Source organism: Porites lutea, chromosome 11, assembly GCF_958299795.1.
Source record: "Porites lutea chromosome 11, jaPorLute2.1, whole genome shotgun sequence".
NCBI lineage: Eukaryota > Metazoa > Cnidaria > Anthozoa > Scleractinia > Poritidae > Porites > Porites lutea.
Genome location: NC_133211.1, coordinates 27,976,107 through 27,992,722, shown reverse-complemented (window position 1 = coordinate 27,992,722; position 16,616 = coordinate 27,976,107). Strand labels below are relative to the sequence as shown.

Genomic DNA, 16,616 nt, shown 5'->3' with positions numbered 1-16,616 from the left:
TTGACTTTTGACATTGTTTGCGCATTGAAACAAAAACGTAGCCGCTGGAAAGGATGCACGCACCTTCAGGGATCAAGATGGCGTCCACGAGTGAAGCTGGAGCGTCCGGAGTGAAAGAAAAAAGAAGTCGGAAAAGGAAAAGGGGAGGGATTCTTGGTTTTACATCTTCTTCGTCCTCTACACCTGCTATCATCTCTCAAGCGTCAAGAGGAATTAACGCCGCCGAATTCGCCGAGGCTCGCGCCCTGGAAATCAACAGCATGGTGGAGGCCATTAAAGAAGCTGACAGTTTGAGCGGCAAGCGTTTGTTTCAAACACTTCCCAAACACATGAGGAGACGAGCAATGAGTCATAATATCAAGCGAATACCATCTCGGCTACGCCAAAGAGCTTCCTTTGAGGTTAAAAATGAATTCATAATGAAAATTAAGGCAAAAAATGGCACGTGGTGTGTGTGGGAATGGGCGCTAGTAAATTGGGATGTACCATTATCAACTCCCAAGCATTACCCCCTCCCCCTAAAGATGGCTGGAATTGAAACCCTCGATTTTTTGTCGGTGCCTATTGTAAATTGAAAGGGGGGAGATTGAGGGGGAGATTCCAGAAGTGGAACGTCCAATATGTAAGGTGACATTTACATTCATTATTATCATTTAATTCACTGCCTGATGTGCTGAATTGGCTGGTTACTAGACCTTGAAGCAGTAAGTCCAGGTTCAGTCCACTCCTGACCGGACTAACAGTCGGGGGCTTTCTTCTTCCTTTAGATGAATAAACAAGATCACAAGACTTCTGAAGTTCCAAAGAAGAAAAGCAGGCGCTATCGTCGAAAACCCAAAAACTTGATGGAAGAGTACACTCGCCGACAGCGTGAGCATGTCTGGCTTGAGACCCATATTTGGCATGCCAAGAGAATGAAAATGATTGATGCATGGGGCTACAGGCTGGCGGATCATCCAAATGATAAAGGATTTAGAGCAGCATATAGGGCTGTAAAGAACAACTGTATGTTACAGGTACAGCTGTAAGCGTAATTACAAAAAGTATGCTTAATGTGCATCTTCTGGCCTTAGTGATACAGGAGCATTTTTTACATGAGGACACAAAGTTCTTCCTCATTTGCATGCCACTGAATGTCAGAATGATATTAATTTTGTGTTTCTTTACTGGTAGGACATTTCATATTATGGATGTATTGAAGTTTGTGGTGCTAAGAGCCAGATTATTCAAGCCATGGGTCATTTAACAAACCAAGAAGCAGGTATCTTTAAATTATAACTGCACTCAATTTCTCAACAAAACTTTAAAGGTGATTCTTTATCTGCAAAAAATGAACCATGAATGAAAACATAAGGAGTTAAAAAAATGCTTAGTTTTTTCAGCCCTTTATTGCTTTAAAGCTGCTATTTAGAAGGGTCACTCTTAATAACTTCATTCTGCAGACTCAGAAGTTAAAACTATCTTGTGTAGCACAAAATTAATGTAGTTAAAATTGTCAAGCAGATCAAGACACTGAAGAGTCACTGACCCATAGGGAGCTCATTCACAAACTTGTTACTGTGTCTTTTGTACAAGCATAGTGAACTCACTGCAGTACAGTTATCTTTCATATGTTAAATCTTTTTCATGCAGTTGAAGTAGTTAGCATCATTCATCTTCTGTGGATATAATTATTGTTAGAAAATTTCAAAGTCACTACATGTAGCTCCCAGCTAACGTGATATGTTTGTGGTAAGAGCACTGCACCAGTATCACATATCTCATGAGTCTGAATCCCTTTCAAGCATGATTTTTTCAGGCTTTCTTTTCACAGCTGCGTAAGTTGTGTACATACACTCTTACTACTGAACTGCAATGATTCTTTTGTTAAATCTTTCTCCAGTATCTCAAACATAATATGAAGTTTCATCTATGTATTATGCTGCGTTATTTTTTGTCTCTTAGGACTAACTTTTGCTGCTAAATACTATTTAAATGGAACACGCCAAGGGAATGCTGTACTATACAAGTTTGATCAATACCCCCAAGGAGCAATTGGCCCTGTTTCTTTTCTCTGGAGGCAAAGAAAAAGCTCAGATACTGAAGCCAACGTAGACACATCACAATTGGAAATAGAGGAAGGAACCGTCAATGAAAACACTTTTGATAGTCACTGTGACAATTCTCAACTGTGGATTTGGTCTCATCCTGCAAGTTTTAACTCAGTATTTGATTCCATAACTGAAGCTTGCTCATATGTAGGGAGTTGTGTGGTTGAAACGGATTCCAAATTTCCTGGAGCTGCCAAGATGAACTCTAATGTTAACTCAGACCAACCCAACGGTGATAATATTCAGCTGTTGAATGGTATTGAACACTGCGAGATAAAGGTTGTCTCACGTCGATTTGATTTGCTTTGTTTTCGTCTGACAGGACCACAATCACATGCCGTTTTCACATCCGCAATTACACCAGCTTTTGATTCAAGTAAAAAAACACCTCCAGAAAAAATTGTCAATCAAGATTCAGGAGCCCTTTTCAACGACAAGAATCTCAACATTTCTTTAAAATGGTGGCAAAGGCTGCAAGGGAGTTCAACCAAATTGTCATCTCAAAATGAACTATGGAGCAGACTAAAGCAAGCCAGCTCACCCTCAGTACTACCCCCAGGGTGTGTCCTTGGTCTTACTGTGCTGGATCCACGCCTGAATCTTCCCGTAAAGAAGATTAGCATTAGAAGTGTGGCTGAAGGAATCCATTCTGGTAAGACGATACTCAAAAGTTTACTATCCCCTTCACTGATCTCACAAGCCTAGGGGATTTATTGACCACTAGCTAACGAAGGTGGAGTGGGTAAATGAGAAGTTAGACATTTCTTTCTGTTCTTTTTTTTCTCTCGTGTTTGCAAAATTCGTCGACAAAAAAAATGAACATCAGTGGACAGGCTAAAAGATTATTTTAGATGCTGCATTTTACTTTCAGACATTCACTCGCTCTTTACATGTACGTTTATTATAAACTTTTTCTAATAAGTAAGATCTTTTGTAGGCCTTCTTGTTTTTCCTGATCAGCATCGTTGCGTTGCTTCTTACAATTATTGTGGGAGAAGGCAAAAAGGAGAAAGAGACTATTCCTTCTCCGCTCCTGTTTGGCCCCCGTTACACCAGACTCCCTAAACTGACTGGAAAGTGACTCTGTCAGTTAAGGCCCTGGCTCAGAGAACCAACCTGTAAACATTAGACAATGGGAAATATATAAAAAATATATTCGAATGAGGCTGCCTTTTTTAAACCGCTATAATTGAAATTAAAAGTTGAAAACTGAGGTTCACCGATCAACGGCATCGTCAGGGTGAACACTTCTCCTTTAATTCCTTGCCCTACCATTTTTTTACTATCACATCTTCATCTGGGACATGGGCAGATGAAGGGTGGGACAGCGATCAGACAACGCCCCAACATTTGCCCCCAGCGGTGCAGTTGTCCCTTTCGTAAACGGTCACTGCTATTTTTGACCTGTTATTGAGAGTGATTCTATGAAAAAGAAAGAAGATCACATCCTAGGGTCAAACTCGGCCTTGAACCCAGAATCCTCGTATTGTAATAGGCTGATTTAGCAACAGAACGGGAACGTCAGTTGACAACGGCGCGCGCAAATCAAACAACTGGCTTGACCAATGGCAGAGCGGCAATTTGAGCACCGGAAGTCGTGTTTAGTCCTTTCCGTGCGCTTTCCCTGTCGCCAACTGACGTTCCCGTCCTGTTGCTAAAACAGCCTACTCTCTCTCCCTTACCACTACACTACCACACCGACCTGCCAAAATTTAAGTAAATACACTAACAAACTGTCTTTCTTAACTGTCACATCAATAACGTAGCCCTTTCCATAATTTTTAACGTAAATTCAACTTGAACTCCAACGTCGTTCTTTCTAACACTATTCGAAATCGTATTTTTTGCCTTTTTGTAACTTAATTCAGGGAATATATTACATCTATCATGAGTAAAGGCTTGGTTACTAATGGTGGCAACGACTGTTTACGAAAGGGAAATGGGCCCCAACGGTATCAACGTCGATTTCAAATAAATTTTTAAAAGTTCTCGCATTTTTAATATGATGTACACAAAGATACGCGCCTGTATTGTCCTTAAACGATTGATTTCGGTAAATGCCCTGTTTGATTTTGCCTGTAATATTTGCCATGACTGATGAAGGGGCTATTCTAAAACTTAAGTAAGTACTCTTTGAACAGACAATTGCCCTTTAATACCTCTATTTCTGTTGCAGACAATTCAGACTCTGGTGATGAAACAGATTTCACTTTAGACGAAACTGTTAATACCTTAGAAAAGACGAAACCGGCACCATTTGAGCAAATACTATCCCACTGGCCAAATGATGTCGCGAACTCGCCTATTTGGGACGCGTCAGTTCGTCTTGAGGTCAAGGAAAGTAAAATACCGGAGCAGGAATTAAATCGAAAGAGGTCTGAGCTGCTAGTACCAGGCTCCCGACTGAAGTTAAGCGAGAATGAGATTTCGCATATTCCTTTGCTTCTTATACAGCGACCTGGCTGCTCTGGTGAGTGAATTCAAATTAATTCAGTTTCAAAAACTTTTGTTTCCTTTGCGAAAAGGATTTTCTATGTGTTAGAAATAACATTTATATATTGATTTGATTTAAGGCCATTTTTTCTTGGTAGTAGAATGCCAAGTTCTCTAATACCAGAAACTCGTAAGGGGTTCTAATACGTAGTAAACCACCACATTGTAAATTCAGGTATCATTGCTCCGCCTAATTTTCTAATGAAATTTTTAATGGTTTCATACATAAGTAATGATGCCCACCTTGGCGACAGAAATGCAGTCTTCAAGATGTGTAAAGCGTACCACAGTCTCCATCAGAGTCAGTGAAAAGCCGGTGCGTGTGTGACGATGATGCGAAAATTTGTGTTCGGTCAATTAATTTTTCTTGCCGTTTCAATAAACTCGCGGCAAAGGCCAGTGATATCTGATTGAATGAGTCCCAGTTAACTTATGTGAACATACAGACTTTAGATTTTCGTTATTTTACTTAAAGATATTCATTACAATATATTTCAACTGCAAAAAGAAAAAGATTGTAACAATAGGCTAAAGGAACGTGCTTCTTTTTTTAATGTTTTAGATAATGACAGAGGCACCCTTATTAACAATGGATACGGCAGTGGATGGGACATAATTCTCCCTTCCGGATGGGCCATGGCTTTTTGGATGGCTCTTGTTTACCGTGGTGCTAGAACTGGGGGACTGCAAGAGAGTCAAACTTCAGCCCTTGAGCTTGGAGTACCATTTTTCCCAAATGACTTTCCGGACACACCAGCCGGGGAAGCGTACAACATCAAGTTAAAAGATGATGGTGAAGCCCAATATAAGCGATATCCGCCTTCAAAGAGGCCGAACTATGAGAGGTTAGGTGTAAAATCTCCGTTCAGTCCACCATGGAGAGAGCTTGTCAAAGATTGGCATTCTTTGAACAAACCATCTACTATTGCAGGGGAGCTGAGTAATAAGAAAAGCGATTCCACTAGAATTGATCCGTCTGTTAGTGATTCTGCTCAGATGGACGTCTCTGTTGTCCAGACTCTTCAGTTATCTAGCAGTTTGACTGACGATTCTATTGTTAACCCTGAAACTGATATGACGTCCAGTGACTCTTCTCAAGGTGTTTCTAGTGACCAGTCTTTGGTCAAATCATCCCTGTCTAAAGATGCACAGACTAGAATCACTTGTGATTCCGCCAAAACCACTGGCATTGAAAATAACTCTAATCAAACAACTGGCAAGACTGTGCAACCTTTCTACGTTTTACGATCTCGCACTAAGTTATCTGCTCTACGATGCTACGCTTTACGACATAAACAGAAGCGAATGGCAGATGCAAAACAAAGTAAGGCGACAAATAATCCTTCCAAGCCTTTGGACGAATCCAAGTTATCTTCTATTGTCGTTAGTGATTTGAACTCTCTTGTATGCGTACAGTTGCAAATGGTCAAGCGGAGTGTGCCGGTAACAAACTCCTTCGTGGTGATTCCTTCATCGGAGGACATTTCAAAACTTCAAAAATGCAAGAATTTTGCTGGACCCTTAGAACCTCTGCACAAAGGTCCAAAGGGTCACTTAGCTGAAAAATCTTTGAGAAATTCTTGTACGAGGGAAACTCTGGGATTTGTTTCCTCGGGTCATTACTCGCTTTCTCGCGGATGTGGGTTCGGTGTGGCATTTTGTGTTCTTCCGGGTCTTGTAAAACTGTTATCTACATGTTCAACGAAAGAGTGCATCGTGTTGGTACGAGGCCCTTCCATACAGCAGTACAGATTTGCTTATTTGACCATTTTGTGATCCTCAATGTCCCACTCGGATCATTACCACTTTTCAAAGTCAAATCATTGCGTTTTTGTTTTTCACCTTTTTATGTCTTGTAATCATTTCACGAAATAGATGGTATAACATTAGGTGTTCCGTGTGAAATGGGTTTTTCATATTTAAAACGGAAAAGATAAAAGTGGTCGGATTTTGAATGAAATCTAGAGACAGAATGTAAGGAATGGCTTGTCGAAAAGACATTGAAGGGGAACGTAGTGATTATTTTCGTTAGTCAAGGTTCTAATGTAGTGGTAACAGCATAATCTTCAACATTAAAAGTAAAGTTGAAATCTTTGTTATATCAACCAACTGCCCACTCGATTTTTGTTGTATGTCGCTACACAACATGAAAGAAAGAGAATTTCATTCTCGGCGGAGAAGCTTAGATGGAGCCGGTTGTGATAATAAGGTAGATCACGCAACCGATGGATAAAGAGTGTAAAAAGCTTCGTTTAAGAACACGGAATGAGTTCCTGGGAATCCAGCCCAGCCCCGGGCCATTTGATGTATAATCCACCTCCGTATCCACCACACCATCAAGGGCTAACAACCGACATCGGTTAATTTTAAGGCAGTTAATATGACATTGATCATTATATTGTTGAAAGCTAACCGTTTTTAAAAGAGTGTTTGACTCTAGTCACTGTACTTCTGTGCTAAGCCCCGTATTCAACTTTTTTCCTTGCACAACTGTCCCTTACTCTGATTTCCCCACTTTTCTCAAAAATTTGCCAAACATATACAGTCACAAATAGTTATCTACGAAGAGTATACGGTTGTGTATTAAACATGAGGTGTCCAACCTAATTGCGCAAACGGCAGCATCACCTCCGAGGTAACCATGGCAGCCAAGCGAGCGCCAACCACCCAGCACCGTCTCACACTGAAAAAGCTCAGTGATATACTTACCACAACCCATACTTACATATCCAAGGGTGGGGGGAGTGGGAACAGAAACAAGAAAATATCTCAAGTCGTGAATCGCAATGATCCGCTACGAGGCGCGTACTTCATGGCTGAATGCCGCGCTAAGATCCGCAACACTGAGTTATGCAATCACCTGTAAGCCCCTGCAGACCCAGCGGCCGCCCCGCACGGGCCTGCCTGCCTGGGGCTCAACCACTGATCCCCTAGGTGTCTAGAGGTTAACCTTGGGTTAATTACAATTTAGGCACATTTAATAGGCCACGTTCGATACATTAAAATTCTAACATGACTCCGAGGCTTTCTGGTCATTTTTCTATGTTTGGTTTGGTTTTCTTTATGCTCAGGTCTCTTTAGGGAATTGCGAGACAGTGGAGTCTTGAAAAATTTGCCGTTCATAATAATAATAAATACTTTATTTGTACTGCAAAGAATACATAAGCTGAGTATAAACCTATGTGCAGCTATAAATTATTTCAAGATTAAAAAAAAAATCTTACAATAGTACGTAGTAAAAAAAGCAGCAGGACTAATAATTAAAGTTAATAATTTTGACCCTAAAGCCTCGGGGTCATGTTAGAATTTTAGTATATCGAACGTAGGCTATTGATTTGAATAGATGGAAGGCCTTCCCTCGGGGAGCATATTTCTGGTGAACACTTTCTCTTTTTCTACTTCTGTAGTCGCTAAAGGAACCTGACGAGGTGCTATACTAAAAATACACTCACAACTCTGTCTTTGGTAAGAGCGCTTTAATGTTCATTAAGTATGTATAGCAATAAAATTACGTTTAAATGACACAAATTTATAAACATTACGGCGTAAAAATGCGGCGTCCCATATACAAATGTATTTTACGTTAGGCAGGTACGATGGTTATTGGCTACAGTCAAAAGTCCTATGTAATGGTTAAGTGATTGGTTTCCGACAAAGAGGAAACCCGCTATAACCACTTTTACATCTGTCACATGCTCGACCAATCACGTTCGGCCGACAACTGCATTGTCCTCCAAATGCGAGACAGCCAGTTTTAGAAGAGCCCAGTCTATCGCACTGGCACGGTAAAGCGCCATTGTTGAATTTTGACGTGATTGTGAAGGTGGAGGTGAGACAGAATTTTGAAGAAGATTCTTTTAAATAGAAATCGTTTTGGCCACAGTCTTGGATGAAGTCTCTGTTAACATCGATGGGTTTAATTTCCAGCAGTGATGGAGAAAAAGATGACAGTGGAACCAACATCACGTAATCCTAGAACACAAAGGACAAAAATGATTCGCAGAACTTTGGGTAGTGGTTGTATCGGAAATATAAGACAAAACATAGAGTGCGTCACTTCCTAAAATCAACTTTTCTGAGGCAATTTTCAAGATTCACCCTTAATTCATTATATATCTGGTATTCAGTCTTTCCTTCTCAATTCATGCTCGTGGCTGAACACTGAAGAAACTATATCATTCCAAATTTTTTTCTAAATACCCTAAAATGGCGAGGATAATTTTAACGTAAGTAACATTTGTCTTAAATGAAAGCACTGATTTCGTGATTCAAAAAGACGGTAATAGTTCCATGCCATAATACTGTAATGCATAAGTAACATTTGTCTCAAATGTAATCACTGATTACATTTGACCCATCCGCCTGCCGACCCCAATGACATATGCACCACCGTGGAAACAAAAAACGTGACAAATGCCTTGTACGATGAGCACGCCAGAACTGAGCCATAAAATAAGGCTAGCGCTTTCTATATTGCCTAAGAAAGACACACCTTTCTTTTCTTTAAACGGATTGTTGTTTCGTGACGAGCTTTCCCGCTGCTAACGTCATAAAGCAAAATTAATTCGTATTTCCTTATCACTTACAATCCAGAGTCCCTTGTCCTCTGGAATGGTTATACTGAGGATAATATTATTTTGCCTTCCAATGTAGATTGATTCGCTTATACCCTCTCTGTACTGTGACGTGCCTATGACCCGACACCCAGACACGTGTGGACAATGGCGGAATGTAAACAGGGTTGTAGCAGCGTTCTGTCCACTAATAATAACTTTTCCAGGGAATGTGAGGAAATTCGGCTGGTAGAAATGCACGATGACGTAATAGCGCCCGGAACGAGCTGTTCCATGGATAAAAACGGTTTTCTAAGAATAAAAGGAAGAAAAAGAGGCACGTGTTAGCTAGAGTCAGGTGCGGTGTCTTGTTATTAAAGCCTAAGTTCGGTTTTATCAGATAATGAACTCAATGGTTGCAATATAGTTGAAGACAAGGGACAAGATCGTTGGTGGATCTTAAAGGCGTTGTATTCCTAATGTCATAAAGGTGGCACATAAAAAAAATCAGTCGTCATCGAGATTTAAGCCGCGAGCTTATGTCCCACTGCACGAGTTTCTCTGTAGCTATTGAAAGAACGCAAATTTACTTTATAATGACGTTTCCGTGAAGTCTTGTATCTATTATGAACTCTAAGGCGCTAACCAAAAGTCAGAACTGGTCAGCGGGACCAATCAATTTACTTAGAAAATGAAATAAGATTTTCCCGAGTTATCGCTAAGAATCCATCACTGCTATGCGTACTATTTAGGAACAGACTGATCTGGCTGATAGGCCCAATAGTGCAATCAGTTCTCTTAACGAATGGATTGGTCAGCCTGCGTCATGCGCGATTATCGCTCAGTCTGTCAAATGTTTAGAGAGTATCCTGAAACTGACTTCTTAAGAACCGTTTCCAAGATCAGGTAACAAAAAAAGGAAAGAAAACCTTACATGAGGAATTTCATGTCGTAGTGATGAAGCGCGTAAAAGAAATATTCCCAACAGCCAGTCTCATACACGTGCCGCAGAGCTTTTGTTTACTTATTAAGCGAGGCAAAGTGCAAAGCCATTGATATGAAAATGATTCTTTATTCTCATGCAAATAAAACTCATTTTCGCCAAGCACCAAGCAAAGGATACACTCGACATCACTGATTTGATCTACAGGACTCGTTTTACATGAACCACAAAAAGTGGCCGAGCTTGCCACGAGTTCGTACTTCTGAGCTGAGTGATCAACCAAACAGGCGTTTGTGGAAAGTCATTGGGATGAATGCGGGCAAACAAAAAGGTTACGACAATAAAAACAAAAGAGCAACAAAAAGAAAAAGGACTTCTCCTTATCAGATGATGCTGGAAAGTATCGAAAATAGTTTTCGGAAAAGTAAAGTTGAATGCCAATTTAAAGCCGGGTTTTTTCATACCTTGCCAACTTTAACATGCTTTAATCTCGCCCTGCGATCCATTATGTAGTACGGTGCTATATCGCCACCAGTGGAACGATCTTCAACTTCAATTTTCGTGGCATCAGATGGATCAGGATAAGATGTTTGAATACAAGAGAAGCCATTATCAACACACTGTTCAGCTGGGATTAAAAGCTTCTCGTTCCACATGGACAATGGAATAGCAGAGATAAAGTCCTGAAATAGATCGATCATGAACCGTTCATTTAAACCAACTTTTTTTATATTTCGTTCTTTCCCTTAACAAAACAATCCTTTTCCAAACCCCTTTGATTTGGGTTATGAGACAATGTCTCTTATGTTTGCTAACCCAACGACTGCATTTTAAATTTTGCTCTTCTTCCATCCGCAACTCCATCAAGGGATATTACACTTGCCAAAAGGTTGCGCCTATTTAGTATCAAGTAGCTCAACGCCTGAGTCAAAGGCTTTACCCAAGAAAAAATGGCTTATTAATGCAAAGACGGGCATTTCCATTCACTACTTCAAAATCGCAGGCACATGAGTAGTATAGAGCGCACCGGTTAGGCCTTTCTTGCGCAGGAATGACATTAACATCAATCATGTGATAGCCTTTTGTGTTGACCGTATTAAAAAAGGTGGTGGATTCTCATTATCTTTCCTTTGACTCCACCACCACCACCACCACCACAACCACAATTCTATTTTTCTCCCTCTTCCTCCCTCTTACCTTTTCATTTCTATTGCTTTCCGCCCTTCTCCTCATTTTTATTGTTTTCGCCCCTCCTCATCACTTCTTTTTTATTTGTTTTCCCTCCTCCACGACCATCACCGCCACATTTCTATTTTTCTCTCCTCCCTATCCACATGCTGGGGGCCTCGACGGATAACACCCTCCTGGATCTCCATAGATGTAGGGTCGATGTGGTATTGATGTAGCGTTGTTGCGGTATCGATGTAAGTTCCACGAAGGGTCGATGTGGTATCGATGCAGCGTCGACGTAGTGGTGGTGGTAGTTGGGGGAAAACAGTGGAAAGGTGGTGGTGGTGGTGGTGAAGGAAAAATAACAAACAAGTTAACCCGGTCAAGGTTATGTGAGTCTATTGTTTCTATTGAATTCAAAATACGCAAATGGAAAACAATGAGAATCCACCTCATTTTATTCACGTGATCGGCCTTAATGTATTCCTGTGCAAGTTAATGAGATTCCTGCGCGAAAAAAGGAGTATCCGGTACGCCCTATACTACTCACACGAGAAAACGGAACGCGAGCAAGAGCAGTGTGCGGAGCGAGAGCGAGGGAAACGAGGGTGTGTCTCATGCAGTACCTGCATGCATCTGATACACTACTTCGACTCACCAAAGCGACCATGAAATTCGATGTTAAACTGACTGTAGTTATTTCGTCTGGTTTTGCGGTGAACACGTAAGCACCATGGTTTGAGTCAATGGCTACTTGCCGACAGCCAAAACGATACCTTAAAACGAAAACCAAAGATTACAGCATGTTTCATTTACGGGTTTTCACAAGGAATCACCAGTTTCTGGCTTTTCACGGCGATATCTGTGCCATCATCTTTGGTGACGAGAGCATAAGCGAATGGAACTTGTGTCAAGTGGAACACGTTCTTCACTCAATGGATCTTTCCATGGAAGTTTCCGAAAGATTTTAGTAAATGGGAAATGAATGATCAATAAGAGTACAGACACCTAAAATAATTTATGCAAGACGCGGTCATTTGCCAAATTTCGATGTTTTACCGAATTATGTTTAATTCAGGGTTGATAAGGTATTTTATCTTATGATTTTAATTTCTTGTCTCAGGAGCGCCAACTTATTATATAAACTTAGTTAGATCTTTTAGAGTATTATTGTTTATTCGAATCGTGTTCATAACTTAGGAACTGTTTTTTAAATTTACAGATATGTTTATTTCTCAGGGCCCCTATGGATACCAGCCTCGCTACGGAATGTGCTACCCTGATTAAATAAAGTTTCTTACTTACTTACTAATAAGAGGACAGGCACATCGAAAATTGCGTCAATTTGTTAAATGACTGTAGTTTGAGGCTCAAGATAGAAGGTAACTTTCTAAAGACTTAACTTGTGCTGAACCTTATATACAGAAACGGCTACTTATTGTTCTGCCTTACCTGCACGACAAAATAGTCATTTGAGCTCTAAAAATCTCGTCGCCGGTTCTAACAACCACGCTCAGTCGCCTCTTATGATCGGAATTGTAAAAGTAGCTGGCCAGCAACACAAACTGGCCTCGCACGGTGGACGGAAGTCGTACGGACATCACATTCTAAGTATAACAAACAGATTCAATTACTCATAGATAAAACGATAGAGTTTTTGTACCAAAATAAGCTCATGTTTCAGCAGCTTTTAGCGCCTCGCCGCCCTTCTCAAGTGATAGAGTTTTTTTCAATAAAAGTGTTTGTTTACCTAGTTCAGACCACGTGAAGTTAGTCTAGAGAACTGTTTCTTTGAAATTTCAATCCAATCACGCGGGGGTATTCTATTAAAAAAAAAACGGCGGAAAATTTCCTCGCAAACGTGGGGAAACAAACAAACCAAGCTAAAATGGCCGACTGAGTATCACAAACCAAACCCAATGAGTTTTATTTTCTGACCAATCAGAAAAGAAGCACGCAATCAAATAAACCAATCGGAGCTCAAATCAAATATAAGCGCGGTAAAAAGCGGGCGAGCAAGTCAGTACCTGACTTTTAATTACCAATCGCAATGCGTAGCGGCTATACCACTGTACATGTGCTTCTATGTGGACGCCACGTAAGGCAACCTCAGTTCATGATCATGTCTCTCTGCCAGGGTCAGAAAGCGCATAAGAAAGCAAAACGAGCAACTAGAGGTTTATATTTTCTGCACAGTAATTTTCAAGGAGTTATAATAACTCCTCTACTGGAGTCATTTTTGGGGAGTTATTTTAACTCCAAAAAGGGGTTTAAAGAACTCTTTTTCAGGAGTTAAAATGACCCCAGATATTGAGGAGTTAAAATAACCCCAAAAAGGACTTATCCTGTACCTAAAATTTTTACTCCACTTTCACAGTTAAATTAACTCCAAAAAGAGTAAAAACAACCCATGTAAGGAGTAAAAATAACCCCATTCTCAGAGTTATGTTATCTCCAGACTAATTCTCCAGACTGGGAGTAAAAAGAACTCTTTTCAGGAGTAAACTGAAATGACCCCAAATTTGGAGTTAAATTAGGACTTAAAGTAAGCCCATAAAAAGGGTTCTCCTGTACCTAAAATTTTTACTCCATTTTTGGAGTTATAATAACTCCCCAAAAATTACTGTGTGGTTTGGTTGGAAATGTTTGCAGGTTTTTGGGATATCTAGCCTCGGCCCGTAATATGACCAGACGACTTAGTTTTCTGCGTCAATATAGCCTGTGTTGCAGCCGGACTTGGAGAAGATACAGAACTCTATCAGGGAGTTAGAGTGGGCGACGCAGGCTACATTAATATGCAGCTGATTATTTTTCTCACTATTAATCAACTTACTCGTGAACCGCTCAGAAGACGCCCTTGAAACGGAACATCACCAACACGCTCACTTCTTCTTATTCCACCAACAACAGAGCTATCCTCCGCCTGGATGGTGACAATTCCTTCCTTTTTGAGGGTGGGGTAAGTGTAGTGAACACAGTACCTTTCATCTCTGCTTAGTTTACAAGGTTTGGTTACTTTAAGCGCGAGGTTCCGCGGACTGTAGTATTCCTCTGGTAGTAAAACCAGATAGTCCTGGTAATAGAAGTCGTCGATGTGTGAACATTGGAGGCGAATCGAGGAGAGGAGGCCAAGTATAGTATTCAGAGGTAAAAAAAAGTAGATGATTAAAGGATCAAGGTCAACTGAACTCATCATACAAAAAACCGCTGTGTGGTTAACAAGAAAGAAGACTGAGGAAAATCCACGGACTGGGCTGACACCCTGACATGACATAACATAACGCTAAAAATAACAAGCCGTAGCAGCTGAGGGTAACTTTGAACAGAAGGAAATTTGGTTTGAAAAATGATTGTAAAATAAATACATAACAACTGCCTAAATTTACAAACAAATTAAATAGAAACCGGCATCAGAGAAAAAAAAAATTCTACGCATGCGTATGTTGTGGGTAAAATCCGTTTTCAGGTCAAGCCAGTATTCAGCCTATTTCTCTCGTTAGCGCTAATTATTCAGAGACAAGTAGGAAATTTTGGTCTATAATTAGAATGTGATTTACCTACAACATATTTAGCCTAGTACAGTTTAACAGTCATGCCTGGGCCACTGTGTGAGCGTCTGAAAACATAGTGGATACAATTGAAGAAAGGTTCCAGGGAGGGAGGGAGTGCGGAAAGAACGTAATAACCCTTTGTTCTTCAATACTCTACAGTCTTTAACACTGTGGCCGACAAAAATGTAGACCTACGCGTTCTGTATATGATTGTTCACTTTTTTCTTAATAAATGACTTAAGTGCTAAATCATTTGTTGAAACAACTGAGGAAACAAACAAGTTCATACCACAAAGAGGTCCGAAGCAGTAACAGCCATTGTTAGTTTCCATTTTCCCTGACTCAGCATAACTCGCCTCGGCTCCCACCTGTAATCTCTGACCAGAAGAATCTTGGGAACAGCAAAAATCCACGAGGACGTTGATCGAAACTGGACATCAAGGGTTTGCTCCCTTGCAGGGCCATCAGGAAAGGAAGCTGACAATTAAAAGCATTGCAATCGATTAAATTTTAAAACTGTGCAATTCTGAGAGATAGACTTGAGGTCTTTTTTACCTTTTTGGCTTGTATATTTTGCTGCCCCAATGAAGATCAAAAGAGGCGGACATTTTTATGCTCACACCCACCTTTTCTTTCCAACAAGTTTTAAGTTTCAAGTTTATTTATTATATATAACAAACTATTTACAATCAATCCGACTGACTTGCAGGTAACTATACTAATTGAGGCAGGTCAGTCTCACAAGTTCTAAGTAAACAAGACAAAACATCAAATCTCTTAAGTTAGAAGGTCCCGAGATCTACAGTGGGACGAAACAAAATCAACAGGCGAATAAGTTCTCTTGGCACGAACACATAAAAGCAGACATTTTGAGTGTTGACGTTTTTAGTTCTACATCAAAAGGGCTGGCCTCTTTTGACGCTTGCTGAGCCTATACGGGCCCAAAGCTTCTTGTGCAAATTTTGCCGTGTTTTTGTTTCAGAGAAACTTGTTACAAATGTTGCTAAATTGGAAAGAAAAGTAAGCAAACCTGATAATGAAAAACAACAACAGCAGCAACAGCACGAATAGCAGTGAGCTGCAGATATTATCGAAATGGTATTGTAGATGAAAAGTTACGAAGGGCAGACAATACTTACCAGAGTCTAGGGTTGGAATAAATTTGACCATAGCCGTCACGGGTAAATATGAAATGTAATTGTAATGGAATATGAGTTGATATTTGCTTGTGCGGGGCACATCAATCATGATATAAATGAAATTCTGTGAAAACAAAAGAGCAAGTGACGCGTAAGTCGCGCGGTAGTAAGTGAATGAAAATCTCTCGTTAATTAAGTCTAAAACAGACTGATTGGCTATTGACAGCCATGATTTCAGCATTGATCACAACCATACCCTGATCATAACTGAAAAAAAATTCTCTTATCTGATTTGGGTATCAGCAGCCCTGACTTCATTTCCAATTAAAGCTCCGCGTTTTCCACTTCGGTCTATGGTCATACTCGTGATTAAGAACTGTGCAATAATTATCAGGAGGGGAGGCTGCAAAACCAGAGGGGGGGGGGGGGGGCATCATGTAAGTTTCTCTATTAAGAAGGGGGTGGAATCTTATTATTTCGTGGGTAAGCTGACTCACTAACAATAATACTGATTTCTTTCTGAGGTTGATTTAGTATGAACAAACCATGATTTATATCTGATCAACATAGATCTAGCAATAATTAGTACCAAAGCCATGAACAATTCTGGTTACATGATATTTTAGCTGATTTCCTATACTTAATAGAACAGGGGAGTATCCAGGATCTCAAAAAGG

The 16,616-nt window shown here is 40.3% G+C and overlaps 3 protein-coding genes across 4 annotated transcripts in view; 1 reads left to right on the top strand and 2 right to left on the bottom strand.

Moving 5' to 3' along the window:
• Positions 1-4,282, bottom strand: part of LOC140952008 (small ribosomal subunit protein eS7-like) — a 149,688-nt gene extending 145,406 nt beyond the window's left edge. The window contains exon 1 of the mRNA XM_073401405.1: positions 4,279-4,282. The gene's annotated coding sequence lies outside the window, so the exon portion shown is untranslated. The remainder of the gene's footprint in view (positions 1-4,278) is intronic.
• Positions 73-6,659, top strand: LOC140951992 (ribonucleases P/MRP protein subunit POP1-like). Its single transcript, XM_073401383.1, has 6 exons — positions 73-401; positions 768-1,016; positions 1,174-1,261; positions 1,945-2,742; positions 4,267-4,560; positions 5,146-6,659. The coding sequence occupies exons 1-6, from the start codon at positions 78-80 to the stop codon at positions 6,357-6,359; spliced, it is 2,967 nt and encodes a 988-aa protein (XP_073257484.1). The 5' UTR covers positions 73-77; the 3' UTR covers positions 6,360-6,659.
• Positions 6,660-8,042: 1,383 nt separating this feature from the next.
• Positions 8,043-16,616, bottom strand: part of LOC140951987 (uncharacterized) — a 46,992-nt gene continuing 38,418 nt past the window's right edge. The window contains exons 23-30 of one of the 2 annotated variants that reach the window (XM_073401373.1): positions 15,940-16,063; positions 15,090-15,277; positions 14,083-14,322; positions 12,702-12,856; positions 11,908-12,025; positions 10,544-10,762; positions 9,170-9,448; positions 8,043-8,555 (exon numbers count right to left, since the gene is read on the bottom strand). In XM_073401373.1, coding sequence (XP_073257474.1) covers positions 8,217-8,555; positions 9,170-9,448; positions 10,544-10,762; positions 11,908-12,025; positions 12,702-12,856; positions 14,083-14,322; positions 15,090-15,277; positions 15,940-16,063 — 1,662 coding nt within the window. In that variant the 3' untranslated portion in view covers positions 8,043-8,216. Of the gene's footprint in view, positions 8,556-9,169; positions 9,449-10,543; positions 10,763-11,907; positions 12,026-12,701; positions 12,857-14,082; positions 14,323-15,089; positions 15,278-15,939; positions 16,064-16,616 lie in introns of those variants that run through there. The other variant, XM_073401374.1, reaches the window with a different exon arrangement.

Bases quoted from the DNA above. Each gene is read 5' to 3' on its own strand.
- LOC140951992 (XM_073401383.1), top strand. From the start codon at position 78: ATGGCGTCCACGAGTGAAGCTGGAGCGTCCGGAGTGAAAGAAAAAAGA. The intron at 1,262-1,944 runs GTATCTTTAAAT...TTTGTCTCTTAG, and splicing joins TTTAACAAACCAAGAAGCAG to GACTAACTTTTGCTGCTAAA. The intron at 2,743-4,266 runs GTAAGACGATAC...TTTCTGTTGCAG, and splicing joins GGCTGAAGGAATCCATTCTG to ACAATTCAGACTCTGGTGAT.